At 50.6% G+C, this 16,631-nt stretch overlaps 1 protein-coding gene across 16 annotated transcripts in view; it reads left to right on the top strand.

Annotated features, from left to right (window-relative positions):
- Positions 1-16,631, top strand: part of ZNF618 (zinc finger protein 618) — a 148,649-nt gene that overhangs the window by 65,787 nt on the left and 66,231 nt on the right. For 15 of the 16 annotated variants that reach the window (XM_050980773.1, XM_050980783.1, XM_050980784.1 and 12 more), the window contains exon 3: positions 12,417-12,673. In XM_050980773.1, the coding sequence (XP_050836730.1) occupies positions 12,417-12,673 (257 nt within the window). Of the gene's footprint in view, positions 1-7,402; positions 7,556-12,416; positions 12,674-16,631 lie in introns of those variants that run through there. The other variant, XM_030233646.2, reaches the window with a different exon arrangement.

Consider the following 16,631-nt stretch of genomic DNA (forward strand, 5'->3'; position numbering starts at 1 on the left):
TTTTTTTCACAGTAGCAGGCTTGGTCTAAGGTAATGACTGTGGTATTGGGTCAATCCCATTTTTCTTTTTTTACTGCAGTGAATTGATTTTATTCTGTTTCAAGCAAACCCTGGAAGCTCTGAAGGCCCAGGGGTTTGTGCTCCCACCAGCCCCAGCTCCAGTTCTGTTGCTGCCTTTGGAAGAACAGGGGTCAGGGTGTGCAGCTGGCAGATCCTGGTGGCAGACATCACTCACTGTTCTCCTCCCCCATTGATTCATGTGTGGTTGCTGCACCTCAGCGAGTGCTCAGCAATGGGAGACTTTAAAAGGTGAAGAGAATTCTTAGGAGCACAAAAAGCCCTTTTCCTTGAAGGCAGCCAGAAGAGAGATGGCTGCTTGCCTTGGGGAAGATGACAACTAAGAGACAACCTGACAAAGCTGTGCATGTTTTTGAATACTCCAGAAAAGGTAGATCAGAGGCTTCTTTCTTCCTTTTGCAAGGAAAAAAGAGACAGTCAACAAAATTAAAAAGCAGCAAATTAAAAGCCAGTAAAAGGCAGGATGTTTTCCTGCATGATGGGCAGCAGTGTGATGGGAGTGTGATGCCAGGAGCTGCTCAGAGGGGCTGGGAGGGGACTCAGCAGGAACACGGTGACAGGGGTGACATGGGCTGGATTCACAGGATCCCACAGCAGCCTTGGCTTAGGAGGGAGAGTCCCACCCCTGCCATGGCAGGGACACCTTCCACTGTCCCAGCCTGCTCCAAGCCCCAATGTCCAGCCTGGCCTTGAACACTGCCAGGGATCCAGGGGCAGCCCCAGCTGCTCTGGATACCCTGTGCCAGGGCCTGCCCACCCTCCCAGGGAACAATTCCTAATTCCCAATCTCCCATCCAGCCCTGCCCTCTGGCACTGGGAGCCATTCCCTGTGTCCTGTCCCTCCATCCCTTGTCCCCAGTCCCTCTCCAGTTCTCCTGGGGCCCCTTCAGGCCCTGGCGGGGGCTCTGAGCTCTCCCTGGAGTCTTCTCCTCTCCAGGTGAGCACCCCGAGCTCTCCCAGTCTGGCTCCAGAGCAGAGGGGCTCCAACCCTGGAGCAGCTCCATGGCCTCCTCTGGACTCGCTCCAGCAGCTCCAGGTATTGTGTTGGAGCCCCCAGTGCTGGACATGGTCTGGTCCCATCCTGTGGGTGACCACATGGCAGGGGATCAGTTCCTTGCTGATGTCCACTGGAGACTTGCTTTAAGCTTCTTCTGAAGCCCCTTGTGCACATGGTGACCCAGGCTGGGTGTCCTGTGTGGGGTGTGACAGTCCCAGGGGTTGTTGGGACTGGAGAGCAGTGTGGGAGCACCACTGGCAGCTCTGGGCCTCAGGGTGAGCACTGGGAGTCTCCATGGGACTATTGGAGCACTAACGACTTCCCAATAATTAATGTCAGCGTTCAGATGGTGGGCTCTGGATCCTGACAAGAAATAATTGAAAAACCAAATGTGCAATTATGTCTGACAAGCAGCATGTGCTTTTCTTGGTCACCAGAGCCTTGTGTAGTCATGTTTTAGACATGGTTTTATATAATTATTATTGTTTATATGGCTGGTGTCAGAGGAAGGAGGAATTTCAGTTTGGAGTCCTCTGTTGGCTATTTATTTTAAAGTCATTAGATTTGTTTTCAGACTTAACTACACTTAATGTGCGAGACTCCTGCTGAATAAATCAGGCCCTGGTCTAGGAGCTGCATCTGTTTGGAGGGAACGGAGCCAGCCGGAAGCTCAGCCCAGGGCTCTCACCAGCGGGAGCTGCCCACAGCACAGATGTAGCTGTGGAGGAGCTCGGAGCTGTGCTCCTGGAGCTGGGGGAATCCAGGCTCCAGGGCTGCAGCTGCACCCAGGGCAGGGCTGGCTCTCCTTTAGGGCAGTGCTGACAGCACTGGGCTGCAGCTCTCAGAAAGGGCTCAGGGAGCTGCCAGTCCAGAGAAGGCTCTGGGTGCTGGAGCAGAGCAGAAGTTCCCAGGGGTGCTTTGGTCTGGGCCTGGGGGTTTCCCAGCTCTGGCATGTTGCAGTTTTCCCAGGTACTGCAGAGCAAGCCGTGGTGCCTCAGGGTTCTGAGTGCTTCAGTCTGTGCCATAGAAGATGTGACTTCCATGGAATCACACAATCCCTGAGCTGAAGGATCCACCAGGATCACTGAGCCCAGCTCCTGTCCCTGCACAGACACCCCAATATCCCACCCTGGGCATTCATGGGAGCAGTGTCCAAATGCTCCTGGAGCTCTTGGGACTGGGACCATTCCCTGGGGAGCCCTGGGAGGAGAAGCTGTTGGGAAAGGGTTGCACCCACTTTGCTCCTTCTCAGTTCACCTTTCTCTAGCCTCCCTGGTGGGATCTTCCCTTTCTTCCCTGCATTCCTTGCTTTGTCCTTTGTGAACACGTCCTCCCCAGCAGCTCCTGTCACCCAAGAGAGTGCCCTGGGATGGCATCCATTCTTCTTCAGGCTCCTCTTCCAGCTCACTAGGCCCTCAGCACTAGGGAAGTACAATATCTGAGGCTGTGGTCCTCTGAAGCTCAGGAGAGGGATCTACACCCTGTGGAGGGACAGGCCTGGGGCTGGGTATTTCCAGGAATTTTTTCCAAAGAAAATTATTTGAGTTGTCTCCCCTTTCTTGAAGAGGCAATCTGTGGGATTTTCAGTCCCATAGCACCAAGAAGCTTCCATCTCATCCTGCATCAGAAAATGAGAAAACTCTCACTAATTAGGCAAGAAATTTAATAAGCCTTGGTGCCTGCCAAAGGGCTCTCACCAGCCATCTTCAAAAAGAAACAAACCAACCAACCAACCAGCACAAAACCCCTCAAAAGTGCCCTCTGGCCAGTTCTAGAGCCGTGGATAGTTCATTTCCATACAACAACCAGGACAAAAGCTGTGGGGAACCCGGGCAGGTTTCCTTGAAACCCCAAAGAAGGTCAAATGTCCATGTACAAGGAGATGTCAGTGCTCAGACACATCCCAGCTCTGAGGACAGGAGTATTTTCTGTGTAAACCACACCAGTTTGCCCATTGCCAATGTCCTGGAGAGCTTTGGGTGGTGTGAGGTGGAGAAACGTCCCTTTCTGGAGCCATAAAGTACTGAGATGTGGCAGTTCTAAAGCCTTCAGGAGAGCTGAGCCACCAGGAGATCCTGGGTCACCCCCTCACTCCTCATGGCATGTTGGAGACCTGTGGCCATTTCAGTTCTCACCCCCTCAGTCATTTCTTAGTCAAGGAACACAGAGCTCTTTTACTGATATAAATAAATTCTTAATCTATTCTCTTTGTTTTCCCCTGAATTTCTTTGTCTCTGTTGACATTTCCACGCTTGAAAATTTAAAGACGCTGGCAGCTATTCCATTATCATCTTAAATTCAGTTTTTAACTTGCATCATTTGTGTGTCGCGGTTTTTATCTGACGGAATTCTTTGCTTCTGGCAAAGAGTGTGCGGTTGTTTTTTGTTGGATAAGCCAAATTTTTTTTATATTTGGTTAGACTTTTCTCTTCAAACCATCCTCGAGATATTCCTAATAAGGACTGAAGGGAATTTGTTTTGCTAATACCTTAGGAATTCTTTGTGGCTCTTAACTATTGTTCTGGTTTGTATTTTAATGTTTAATTTCCAGAGGAGAGGCAGGCTGATTGGTCCTGGAGTTTACCTTCTCTGAAGGATTTGGAGCTGCCGAGTGTCCCTTGAGAAATGAACGCACGATTAAATTCCTCTTGGACTTCCTGAAGCAGAGTTTGCTGTCAGGAAAGGTTTTGTGTTTTACTAGACCCAGATAGCTGGAAAAATTAAGTATTCTGCTTTGTTTGTTTGTTTTCCCTAGATTTTAGCACTGACGCCACACACACCACCAAGTGCTGCATTATGTATTTTGGGGTTTTTGAAAGCTGTTACCTCTGTTTTCAAGAGCTGGCTGCCCTCAGAGGCAGGGGGTGAACTTCCCTGAGGCATCTCTCTTCTACAAAACCTTCATGTCCTTTAAATTTATAAACTCCTTAAAAATATTGGTATTTATTGGGCAGATTTCTCCCAGGAAAGCCTGAATGGCAGCTACTGTCACACTTCTGCCTGCGGAAGGACGTGGCCTCGTGTTCTGATTTCAGTTTATTTTGGAGGGAGAAAGCAGAGGATGTAAATATGTCCCAGATAGGGGCAGGGTTTGGGCTGCTTCTCCTGCCTCAGGGATTTCCTTTGTGTGCCCAGTTAGTTTGATGTCCCCAGGTCCAACTGAGTTGGAGCAAAGGCCTCAGCACCTCCAGGAGCTGCAGCTTCATCCTTGGTCAGAGTAGGAGGGAGCAGCATGTTCAGGGTCATGGATGCCAAGAGGGGACCCAGCAGCCTCTGAAGAAACCCAGCCAAGCACAAGGATGCAGCTCCTGGGCCGTGGACAGAGCCAGCACAGAGACCACAGGAGCACATGTGACCTCGCTGGGACCTTGGAGTCTGTGAGTCCTGAGGTTCACAAGAGCAGCTTGCATGTGGAAAATGCCCAGAAGCTCTGACCAGCTTTTGCTTTTTTTCTGTTCTTCAGCAAGTCTTCTCTCCTGTAGTGCTGAGGGGGGAGGGACTTCCCATCCCCTAAAATAACATCAGGACAGGAGAGAGCAGGTTTTCCTGTAACCTTTCAGAAATTAGGTGCACACTTTGGGAATTCACAGTGGCATTGGAGAAGATTGTGAAGAGAAGTGAAACCTCCTGGTGGAACATGGATGACCACGAACCCCTCTGTGACCGAGTGAAAATTTGGGTTTCAGGAGTATGAAGCAGCACAAGGCTGTGTCTGTCACCCAGAGTGCTGATGGCACCCTTGGGTGTCCTGGTTGGGTATCCATGCTCTGGAAAATGGACAGGCTCCCAAATGGAAAGAGTCAAGGATCAGAAGGGATATTCTGGTGTGCACACAGTGTACATTAAGGAAGCGTTTGCTTCACTTCATTCAAGAGACAGCAGAGGAGGTTTTCTCCTGTGGAGGGGAGATACCCAGTAAGAGAATCTCCTTTCCAGCAGATGCCTAATGATCAGAGGCAGCAATCCACACGGGAAGTAGAGTGCCTGTTCCAGAAAATAATCCTTCAGAGGAGGAATCCAGGATGGGGTGGTTGTTCCAGCACTTCACACATCAGCAGCAGGACATCCTCTCTGAAGGATGCAGGCTCAGGGTGCAGAGGGGCTTTGGCAGAGGCTCTGGGAGCTATGGCAGGGAGTGGGGGGTTGAATCCCTTGAAGAGGAGCAGTTCTGGACACTGTGACACAGGAACTTGGGGTGGTGTCTTTGCCTTTCAGGGTGTGAGGGAACATCTGAAGCTGGGGCTGGAGCCTGGAGCCAGGAGCTCAATTGTAATGCTGGGAAAACAGTTCCTGCTTTTCTCTCTTTTAACCCTGCAGTTGAAAATCTTGTTGTCTGGTGATGTCTGCAGGAGATGTCCCCAGTGAAGGACACCAGGCCTCTGCTTCCTGATCTTCTTCACCTCCTCCTGGTGTAAGGCATGGGGCCCAACCCCTGGGGTGCCCCAGGAAGCAGATGAGAGCCATGGAGAGGGGTGGGAAGGCCACCACAGCTAATTTATAAGACAAGCAGATTTTAACTTACTTCTTTCTTTTTCTTGTCTCTGCTTTCATCATCTCCATGTAAAATGAGAGTTCATTTACATCTGTTCTGTCTATTCCACTTCCCATAGCTCCAGTCATGACCCGAACCTTCTGGTTCTTGTGAAACCATGGCAGACATCTGTAAATGGAGGCCAATTTCAGCTTCTGTCATTTTTTGCTTCCTTTACTTTCTGACAGTGGAGGCCTTTTGATTTAGCCTTGGATGAGCCAACTGCACGTTGGTTTCCAGAAGACAAGTTGGGACATCCCACTGGTATTGGTGTCCTGTTGGCCTCTGCAAAGGTGCCCATTGCTTGGTCTCCATGAGTGTTTTTGGGTCCTTACTGGACCTCTTTGGTGCTGCAGACCAGAAGAGCCTTCCAAGGAGTGCCCAAACTGTGTTTCAGTTTAACTGGGCACACCCTGTCCTCTGCCAAGGGGTGTCACCATGGAATCACAGAATGGGTTGGGCTGGGGGGACCTTGAAGACCCATCCTGTTCCACCCCCTGCCATTAGCAGGGACAGCTTCCACGAGAGCAATGTGTGCAGAGCCTTGTGCAGCTTGGCCATCATTGATATTATCAAGGCACTAATGATCTCTGGGTTTTCCAGCTTAAGTGTTGCTTAGAAAAACCAAAAGATGCTTCACATTCGTTGCTGGGGTAGGAGAGCTGTCTGTAGGTGTTGGTTCAGAGTGGTACATCCTCCTCCACATGTGTTTCCTTTTCCTCTCCTTTTGAGGAGCTGATGTTGAAGACTGATACTTCACTGATCTCACTTTGCCCCTCCCCAAAAACTCAGCAGGATGCGTGCTGTAAAAATAGCCTCATTAGAAGCCATCTGAGTACATATGCAATCACAGATGACTCAAAGGGAGCACGGAGCACGCATGTTTCTGTTGCTGTCTTCAGAGAATTACATGACAAATTATTCCTAGCTGGAAGAAATGTCCTTTTATAACTGGGTTTTTTTCCTCATTCTTTCAGAAGGGAGGAGTGTGTGTTTTTTAAGTAGCTTTTAGTCACTTTCATTATTTATGAGGATGCTACTCCAGATCAGAAACAGCAAACTGCAAGCGCGAGTTCCTTGTGGCTGTAGCAGCTGACGGGCCCCGTTTGCTTTCACTCATTGCTGTTCTGCTCATCACACCAGGGAGACCCTGCAGGGACCAGAACAGCCTCACGCTGCAGCCTTCACCCCTCCTCCCCCCTCCTGCCACAGGAGATCCGCTGGAAGGCGCTGCTGGATCCACGGGTGGTATCACCGTGCAGAGGGGACTGGTGTCAGCACCCAGCTTTTCCCTTCTGTCCTTCCCTTGGGAGGAGCTCCTGGCATTGCCCTCATGGCATTGCCCTCATGTTGCTCTCTGCATTGATGCTGGCGAGGCTCCACACCCAGAGCTGCTCTGGCCCACGTTGTTGTGCTGCATCATCAAGCTCTGCCAAAGTCTGACGCCTTCACTAGCTGCCACAGGTGTAGGGCCAAGGAAACTGTACCCAAATGGGTGCAGGAACCCACTTTTACCCCTGCCTTTCCAGTTCCTCATGCTGAGGCTTCATTAAGGCTTTCTGAAATCTCTTCTGCTTTCACACACTTGTGTCTGACATGAAAGTGGCCGTAACGTCATCAGAAGATGAAAGTCTGATGATCAAAGCAGGCAGCAATGTTGAAATGAGCATTGTGAGCTGGCAGAGCTGGTATTACAGTAATTGGCTGTGTGGCCTACTTAGTGAGAGCAGTGATACATGCAAGTGCAATGTCTGTTTGCCTCTTTCATGTTGGAAATCACAGAGTCTGTTCTGGGAAGTGGAACAGGACCTCACCTGTAGGAACAACCAGGCACAGAGTGAGCACTGTGGGATCCCAAGGCTTCTGCCTCCTCTCCTCAGCATGGAAGAGCCTCTTGGATTTCCAGGGCCCACAGCTCAGTAAAAGCAAGGCATGGAACACTGAAGGAGGTTGGTATTTCCCAGGAAGGGGCAAAGCCATGGAGAAGAAGTTAGATCCCCCTGTGGAAGGAGGTGGGTGTTAAGCCAGCTGTGCCTGGGCACTCTACTCCTCTGTGGCCTGATAGCTCTGAGCAGATTTTCTGCTGTGTTTGGAGAACAGGAATATCCTCTTCCCAGGGAACATCAGCCCATGGATGTTTGAATGCAGGTTGGACCTTCAGAGGGAGGTGCAGCTGACCCCTAGAAGGCCACACTGAGCACTAAACCTGCATTGTTTCCTGCAGAAGGGTGGTGGCATGAGGCTGGGGACCGAGCTCAGAGCCACCAGGAGAGGGTGGCCTGGGGACTCAGCGGTGGGAGGTGACTCTGGCAGGTTCTCCCTTGGCTCCTGTGCGCTGCTGTCTCCACCAAGTGGAGGCTCTGGCCATCACTGGTCCCAGTGCGGCCCCAGCAGGGATCTGGCAGCTGGGACAGGTCTCTGTGTGGGCCAGGGGACGTGGGCACTGCCTGGGTCACACTGGGGAGTCCTTCTGCCCTCAGCCCCCAGGACTGATACTGAACTTACCTGACACCCCAAAAGCTTTGAGTATTTTTCTCTCTGTGCCCTCATCCAAACCTGTGACACCTGCTTGGAGCCTTGGGAGCTGCAGAACTGAAAATTCACTCCTGTTGTGGCTCATCCTCTTTCTAAGCCTTTCCAGCAGTTGTGCCTCAGCTCTGGAAGAGCTGTCATGGGACAGGAGTGGCAGAACCAGGTCTGGCCACGGTGGTGCTGAGGCCTGATGTCTTCCCTCCCCAGGCAGGATGTTCCTTGTCCCACCGTGTCCCTTGGGGAACTGCTGGAGAACAAGCATGTTCCAGATCTCCTGCTGCTTTAGCCTCATCTCCAAGTGGAGTGGAGGTTCTTTGTGCTGCTCAATAGCAGGGGAAGTAAAATTCAGCACAACATTGAGCAAGAGTAGCATCATGGGCTTGCAAGGGCTGATGCAAGGACCAAAGGAGTGGGAATGAAATGAAGGGTCATCTCCTCTGGCTCAGTGCATGTGTGGGTTGATGCTGTGTGTGGTGGAGGCTGTGATGACTCCCATCTTCCAAGGAAAACTGGTTCTGCTGGGGCTGTGCACTTCCCCTTTTCCATCCTGCCTGAAGCTTTCCAGTGTCAGTAGCTTCCTTTTCCTTCCCTGCTCTTGGATGTTGGTACTCTTTCCCCAGCCTAACCAGGAGTCTTCAAACTCGACCTGCTGTGTCATGAGGATCATTCCCTGAGCCCAGCTCTCTCCTGGACCCTTGGGAACATTTATATCCCATTCAGCAACTGAGCTGACTGGTCCTGGTTCTGCTGTAGCCACAGAAGCACGACCTGGATTTCACAGGGGACCACAAGAAAGTGATGCTCACTCCTACTGAGAGAACTGGATTCCACCACTGCTGCCTCCTCCTCCTCTGCAAAGCTGTACAGCCCCAGCTAAGGCACCAAGTGGCTTTTGGAGAGCACAGCCCTGCTCCCAGAAGTCAGTGCTGCTGGTTTTATGGTTTCATGTAGAAGAAAGTTGATGAAGTATTTGGGGCTGTGTCCTTCTGCACATCAGATACCTGCTCAAAGTTAGAACACATGGGGCAATGAATTGCTGTCAGTTAATATTTGCAGGGTTACGTCCTACCCAGGAGCAGACATTTCAGCTGGGAAGTTCCTTTCTTGGCAGAGCTGGATCCACAAAGTCAGTGTGCATGAGGGGAAAAGGTTCTGAGGGTCCATTGGTGTGGTCTAATAATTTATAGATTCCTCAGCTCCAGGCCACCAAGTGCGGCCAGTGCACGTCTGTACTGAGCCCAGGGACCTGGGGCCAGCCAGACACACAACTCTGGGTTTGAAAACTCAAAGGGATCTGTTCTCCCTGAGCACATCCTTTGGAAATGGCTGTTCCAGTGGACCATCATGTGTGCTAATGTTTTGTGCCTCGTTTCAGCTGGTTCCAGCTTCAAGCAATGAGCTTGCACTCGACTCTTCCCTGCCGAGTTAAGACAGGACAGTACTTTCTCCCCATGAAGATGATGATATGCTGCAATCAAATCATCTTCTAGTCTTCCTTTTAGCATGAGAAACAGACTGGAGCAGTTTGGTCTCACAGAGTCATAAAGTGTCTTTTTCCAGTCTTGAACCATTTCAGTGCTGCATTTTGGAACCTCTTCAGCTTTCCTGATCACCTCTGAAGCCTGAAGCTGCTCGCAGTGTCTGCAGCACATGGGGAGTGGCTTCACCACAGCTTCAGACAGGGAGAAAATGATCTCCTCCTTCCATCTCAGGCACCTGAACCGAAAATTTAGTCAGTCCTTCAGCGCAGAGCGTGGCTCTCTGTGGTTGTAGTACCACCAGGGTGCATCCACAGTCCTGGACTTGTCTGACTGTGCTGCAGCCACTGGTCTTGGGCAGAGCCAGCTGTGGAGAGAGGGATTCCACTGGTGGAGTGTCCCATTCACAGCTTTGCTCTCCACCCCTCCATGGCTCCACCCATAATTTTTAGCAACAGTAGTGTTTAATTCCAGAGCATGAATAAATCTGTCCCACATCAACCATTCCAGGAATCCTGTAGAAATGTGTCTCTATTCAGGAGCAATGCACATGGAGAACAGCTTTGCCTTGCAGCACGGGGCCTGTTGCTGATTTGGTTTGTGTTTGAATCTGACCCATGCAAAGCTGGCATCATCAGAAAGTCATTGTATTCTTGCCCCTTTTATAATCTCCTCAGAAGGCTCTAGCCTCAGTCTCACTGCCACTGGTATCAGCTTCTAATCCCAGATCACGTGGCTCATGCCTGGATTTTCCTGTTGCTTTGCCCAGGACTGGCAGGTCCATGGCTGTGCCATGGATAACCGAGCTCTCACTGCCTCTCCCACCTCAGCCTCCCATGGGAACTGCCCTGGCTGCCTTTGATCTTCCTCCACAGCCCTCACTGAGGAAGGAAAGATTTTCCTATCTACCCTACTGTTGCCTTTATCAGTGTTTTGCATTTCACACCCTCTGGGTTTGATTGATCTGCAATCAGTCTCACTCTTTTCTGATCCCTGAGTATTCTGTACTCACTGCCTTCCCTTGGAAGGGTGCTGAGCCACGCCATGGTGGCTGAGATGGATGGGCCTGTGGCACACCCAATATTACTATAAAGACTGTCCAGTTCTCAACCACATCTTCTCTGTCTCAATCCATCTTTCTCACTTGTAAGAGCCCTGCGTGATTTTGGGAGCACGGCAGGGGGGAGTATGTGTGAGAAGGCAGGAAATGAGTAAGAAGGCAGGTCAAGGCTAATTCTCTCTGTTTGGGGCTATTAATTGTACATTTCATTCCATAATGAGAATGAAGGGATGAATAATAAAATCTCTGACAATAGGATGTGCCTGACCCAGTTTGAAATAGTGACTCCATGTCCATGTGGGAGGTTGGGCAGTAATTACTGGAGGATTGTTCTCTCTGTTCCTCTGCTCCCCTCATCCCTGTCCTCCCAGGAGCTCCAGACTTTCACCTCCAGTTGCACCATTCTGGTTCCTCTGCAAGCTCCATAACCTGTGTCAGAACCCACTGCAGGTGTTGGTTCTCTAACACTGTAATTTATACTTTGTCCTGACTAACTTTATGATGTTCCAAGCAGTGGAATTTTTTTCTCTGTCACTGTTGCACAATCTAATGATCATCCATAAGTTCAGCCTGTTTTTCATTTTATTTTGTTACTTCTGCTGCCTAAAATGCTTTCAAATACCTTTGGCTGTTCCCAGTGTTTACATGACTCTAAATATGTCACAGTGGTTTCTGTTTCTGGGTAGTCTGAGCCATTATATATTTAGTTCTGATTTCTGCACAAACTGAACCAGCAATTATTTTATCTTTGTATTGCATGGTGGAGTGTATTAATAACCAGTATAAAAAATTGGGGGTCCTTAATGAGTGCTGCTAAAGGAGCTCCACTGGCTTATTCCCACATCCTTGTCTGGTGGGCTCACACCCCCCTTGCCTTTTACCACCACAGCACCTGTTGATGTTGTTTTACAGTTTTGAGGTGTCCAGTTTCCTTTTCTTAAAGGGTTTTGAATATTTGTTTAGATTGCTTTCTCCCAGAAATCCCCAGCTCTTCTTTCCCAGATGAAAACACAAGCTATTTACCCTGTTTCTGAGCACAGTGGAGCCCCTCTGCCTTTCCCCCTCTCTTAGGCTTTCCCTGTCATCCCAGACAGTTGTATCTGTCCATAACGTGGTAGTCTCCCTAAAAGTCCTCATCCTCCAGATGATCCCCTTTGATCAGCACTGTGCATGCTCAGTAAAGCCTCTGAATACCAGGGGATGTCAGGTTGCTTGAAGGGATAAAAGAGAGGATGTGATGGAGGGTGGAGATAGCTCCAAATTAAAAATATCAAGGAATCATAGAATTGTTTAGGTTGGAAAAGATCTTGAAGATCATCAAGTCAAACTGAATTCAGCAGTGCCAGGTCCACCAGCGACCCATGTCCTCAAGTGCCACAGGAGAATATGGCTTTGTGTGTATGGACTTGTGTGGGCAGAATACCTGCAGGCAGAGCTGCTGGAGCTGTGCCCATGGCCTCCTGGCAACCAGGGCAAGTTCTGTGCTCTTCTTTAGGGGTCCAGTGTGTTTATGAGCACTACTGTTGTTTGTGATGTTAAGGTTATTTTCATTACTAGCAAATAATTTTATTGCTTTTGTCCAGTTAAACTTTAATTACTTATCATGTATGGTAGACATACATTAATATACTTCTTTTAAATAATCTGCATAAAGCAGAGTACCTTGAATTAGGTGCTGGTGATGAGAAAAAGAGCGCTTGGCATTGAGGATTCACATTCTCTCCTCTCTTTCCCCCTCAGGGAGTGTCTGAAGAGGAGCCCGCAGAGCCCGAAAGCCGAGGGCTCCGACTCGGTGACATCTCAGTCCTCCCCCAGTGAAGAGGCTGGAATGATGACTGAGGTGAAAGTGAAGACAGAGGTACCAGATGACTACATCGAGGAGGTGATCTGGCAGGATGACACCAAAGATTCCAAGAAGAACATCAAGGATGGCCCGGGGGATGTGCCTGCAGAGATCTGCGTGGTCATCGGTGGCGTGCGCAACCAGCAGACGCTCGGTGAGGCATGGGCCACCATTCCCTCAGGGGCTGTGGGGACAGGGGGAGGCTCTGCAGAGCTGTGCCTGGACACTCAGCTCTGCTGGAGAGCCAAGAGCCAGGGTGAACATCAGTTTTGGGGTCCTGGCTCAAGATTATTGACCTTCTGTGTCTGTTTGCATCTGGTTGCCCCTAAAGGCTCAGCCAAGCTCTGAAAGAAAAAGCTCCTTATCTTCTTTTGGCATGTTCAGGGACTTGCCCATCAGTCACCTGCAGCACCTGGTGAGCCCAGGGCTGGGGGTGTTTTTGACACAGATGAGGAATTTGGAAAGGAAAGCCTGAGAAACTGATGACATGTTTTGAGGAAAGTTGCTCTGAGGAATGTGGATGCTTTCCATAAATGAGTCTGAGCTCAAGAGCAGGTTTTACAGGTTGCTGTTTGTTTGTTTTCCTGATCACTTCTCAGTTGTGGGAATACTTTTGACACTGGGCTGGCTGTGGTGTGCCCTGTTCAAAACAGTGCTTCCTGTCCCCACCCCACCTCCTGCTGTAATGAGAAGCAACTTTTTCTTTTTTCTGTGAACATCAAACTGTCCTCTCCTCCTAGTCCAGGGAAGGGGCTTCCTGTGGGAACCTGGCAAGGCACTGCTCTTGCACTGTCTCTGTTGTCTCCAGCCTGGAGCAGGTCCCTGCAGTGTCTCTGAGATCCAAAGACACTTGCTAATAAAAAGAAGGAAGAGCAGTTGGACCAGGTTTCTTTTAAGGGACTCAGGAGAAGGCTGATTTGAGCTGCCCAGCATTGCACTTGGAGTTGATTTGTCCTCCAAGGGGAGAGAAAAGAGGAATTGATGTTGGATTTTCTCCTGGGTTTTGTTGATCATTATCCATACTGCAGGAGATATCCTTAGCTGGTGATTGTCTCAGAAGCATTGTTGTTCTTCCTGTCCTCCTTTACACCACAGGCCAGCCCCTCAGAACAGCACAGTGCTATCTGTGCACGTCTAGGGAAAGCCTAAGTCCAAAACTATTTCTGGCATAAAGATGTTACAATTTGGAAGAAACACCCTGTGTATTTTCAGAGTTTTTGTGCCTCTGCAGCTCTTGATCCTTACATGGACAAAGCTGAAAAGCATCCCTGCTGCCCTGGCAGGGAGAGGTGGAGCTATGAGTGATGGGCAGCAATGGGAGCTTCTCCTCCAGCCACAGCCACCAGCCCTTGGTGAAAGCATCTGCAGCTTTGCTGTTTGTCCCACAGGACCCTCTTCTCCCCACAGCTCCTGGCTGGGCAGCAGCAGCTGCTCTGCAGTCGGTGTCCCCTGGCAATGCTGGTTTCCAGCTGAGCTTGGCTGCATTGCTGTGCACTGTGGAGGGGCTTTTGCTCTTGGCTGACTTGGGTGGGCTGGAGGGGAAGCCAGTGAGTAGCTGCTGAGGGCACTGGGATTGTTCAGCTGCAGCAGAGCAGACTGAGGGGAGAGCTCATCAAGGGTTGCAGCTCCTTGCAAGGGACAGCTCCCATCTCTGCTCCCTGTGACAGGGACAGGAGCCAGGGAATGGCTGGGGCTGGGCCAGGGCAGCTCAGGCTGCAGCACAGGGCAAGGTTCTTCCCCCAGAGGGTGCTGGCACTGCCCAGGCTCCCCAGGGAATGGGCACGGCCCCGAGGCTGCCAGAGCTCCAGGGGCCTTTGGACAGTGCTGCCAGGGATGCCCAGGGTGGGGTTGGTGGGGATCTGGGCAGGGACAGGGGCTGGATGATCCCTGTGGGTCCCTTCAGTTCAGGCTCTTCTGTGGTTCTGTGATTCTATGTTGTTCCTGTGGAGAGTGTTGGGGACAGACTGGTGTGAAGGGGACACTCACAATGTATAGACACTGTGGGGACAAGGACAGATTCACTGACCAGTCACAAGTGGTGGTTGAAAGCCATATAAACTGGAGAGCTTCTGTCTGGAAGGGCCTTTTCTAGTGGAACACACATTGAATTTGTCATTGTAAAGCCTGGGATTCTTTAAAGGCAGTTTGGTCCAGAGGTGATGGGGTTGGTGCCAATTCCTTTGTGAACAGAGCCCTGGAAGTGCCCCTGTCTGCCATTCACATGACCCTCATTTTTGGGGAGGTGGCTCTGAATAACTCCTGTCTGGCCATCAGGTGCTGTGCTGGGTGTGCACAGCCTATGGTGCCCAGCTCCTTGTGTCTCCTGAGCTCTGGCCCCTGGTCCCCTCTGTCCCCCCATGGAGATCACACACAGGCACTGTGCCCATCTCTGCACACACCAGGGTACCTCACACAGGAATGTGCCCCATGTGCCACTGCTCCACTGGCCATTCCAGCTCTTCACTGGCCATTCCAGCTGCTGCACTGAAGCAGCCCAGAAGTGTGACCTGCTGATGCTCCTGGTGTCTCCTGCCTCCAGAGCAAAGGTGTTGTGACTCTGCTGCTCCTCCCCAGCACTTCCAGAAACTTTCCTTGCCCTGGGATCTGGGAGCCTGTATCTGAATCCCCTCCTCCATGCAGACAGGCAAGGCTTTGGTAGGATTTTATTCACCTCCATCAGGGCAGCTGAGACTAGAGGTGTTGAAAATGGTTATTTTAATAGCAAATCCTGATGAAGTGGTGACTCAGGAGTGAATGAACCCCTCTCCTGTGTGGAATTGCCAACCCCCAGCCTGTCTCCTTCCAGGGGGTGCTGGGGACAGTTGGTTAAACGGGAGATGTGTCTGAGCTAGGACCATGGTGCTGAAGGGCACACCTGGCTCCAAGTGACAGTTTTCCTGCAGGGTTTAGCCTTGGGACGTGACTGGAATGCACATTACAAGATTTACGTCTCTTTACTGAGTCACACATCTGCTCTATTTATATTTTAGTTGCTACTTGGAGCAATTTATAAAAGGGATTCCCCAGCTCAGTTGCTGCTATTCCCTTGCAGTGTTTACATCAAACCAGGCCTTTTGGTTTTTGCCTCCTGTTTGGACCAGCTCCTGTCTCTCCCAGCACTTCAAACTCTGCCTCCATCCGTGTGGAGCATCCCAGACCCTGTGGGGGCTGGAAGGGGCTGTACTGGGATGGCTGGGGCCAGTGGCCACAGTTTAGTGGGTTTGGACCATTTTCCTTTCAGCTGCTTTTCCACAGAAGTCTTTCAATCCTGTGGGATCCCTCTCTGGCATCCCAAGCAGAGGAAGCCAGTGGAGAGGTTGGCTCTCAGCTGGGTCCTGTCAGCTGCAGCTGCTGTGGATCCCCTGCTCCCCCCTGTACCCCCCTGCACCCCCATGGTACCCCGGGTGTCCCAGCCCTGGGGTGGGGGTTCCTGCCCTGCACAGCTCAGGGGTGCCACGTTTCCTGTTCTTTTCTTCTTTCTTCTGGCAAGAGTCACATGCTGACCTCAGGCCAGGGGCACTTGAAGAGCCACAGCTCATGGATACTTCTCAGGGCAGGGAAGTCAGGGCAGACAGGCACAGAGGTCCCTTGGAGCTGTCTGGAGAGGAAAAGCAAAGGGCACTTGTGTTGTAATTGGGGAGAAAGCGGGGGAGTCTGTTTATCAGCTGTGGATCATTTCCTCCTGTTGGGAATAGCATCAGATCAGTATTTGTGTTGTGGAAGACTGAGTTATCTGTGAGCTGATCAGGAGAAGTTTGATACAAGACTCCTTAAGCTCTCAATCTGCTCTCCCAATCTGGTGCTTTACAAGGAACATTTTGGAGAGGACTTTTCCAGTACTGCATTAAATCAGAAATGTTTCCGAGACAGAGTGAAGAGAGAATCCTTCTGCTCTGAGCCTCTCTGTCCACCTCCCATGCACACATTGGGTTCATGCCATGGTGCTGATATTTCACTTGCTGAGCTGCTCAGCATATGAAATTCAAGAGCACTTTGGATTCTCCCTGGTGAGATAAAATAGTACTGCAGAAGCCTTAAGAAATTCTGTGAGACCTCTGACATCTTGTCAGGAAGCCACAGGGACAGATGGGTCTTGGAAATTTTTAATAGGC

The sequence above is a fragment of the Serinus canaria genome, chromosome 17 (assembly GCF_022539315.1).
Source record: "Serinus canaria isolate serCan28SL12 chromosome 17, serCan2020, whole genome shotgun sequence".
In the NCBI taxonomy this organism is placed as follows: Eukaryota; Metazoa; Chordata; class Aves; order Passeriformes; family Fringillidae; genus Serinus; species Serinus canaria.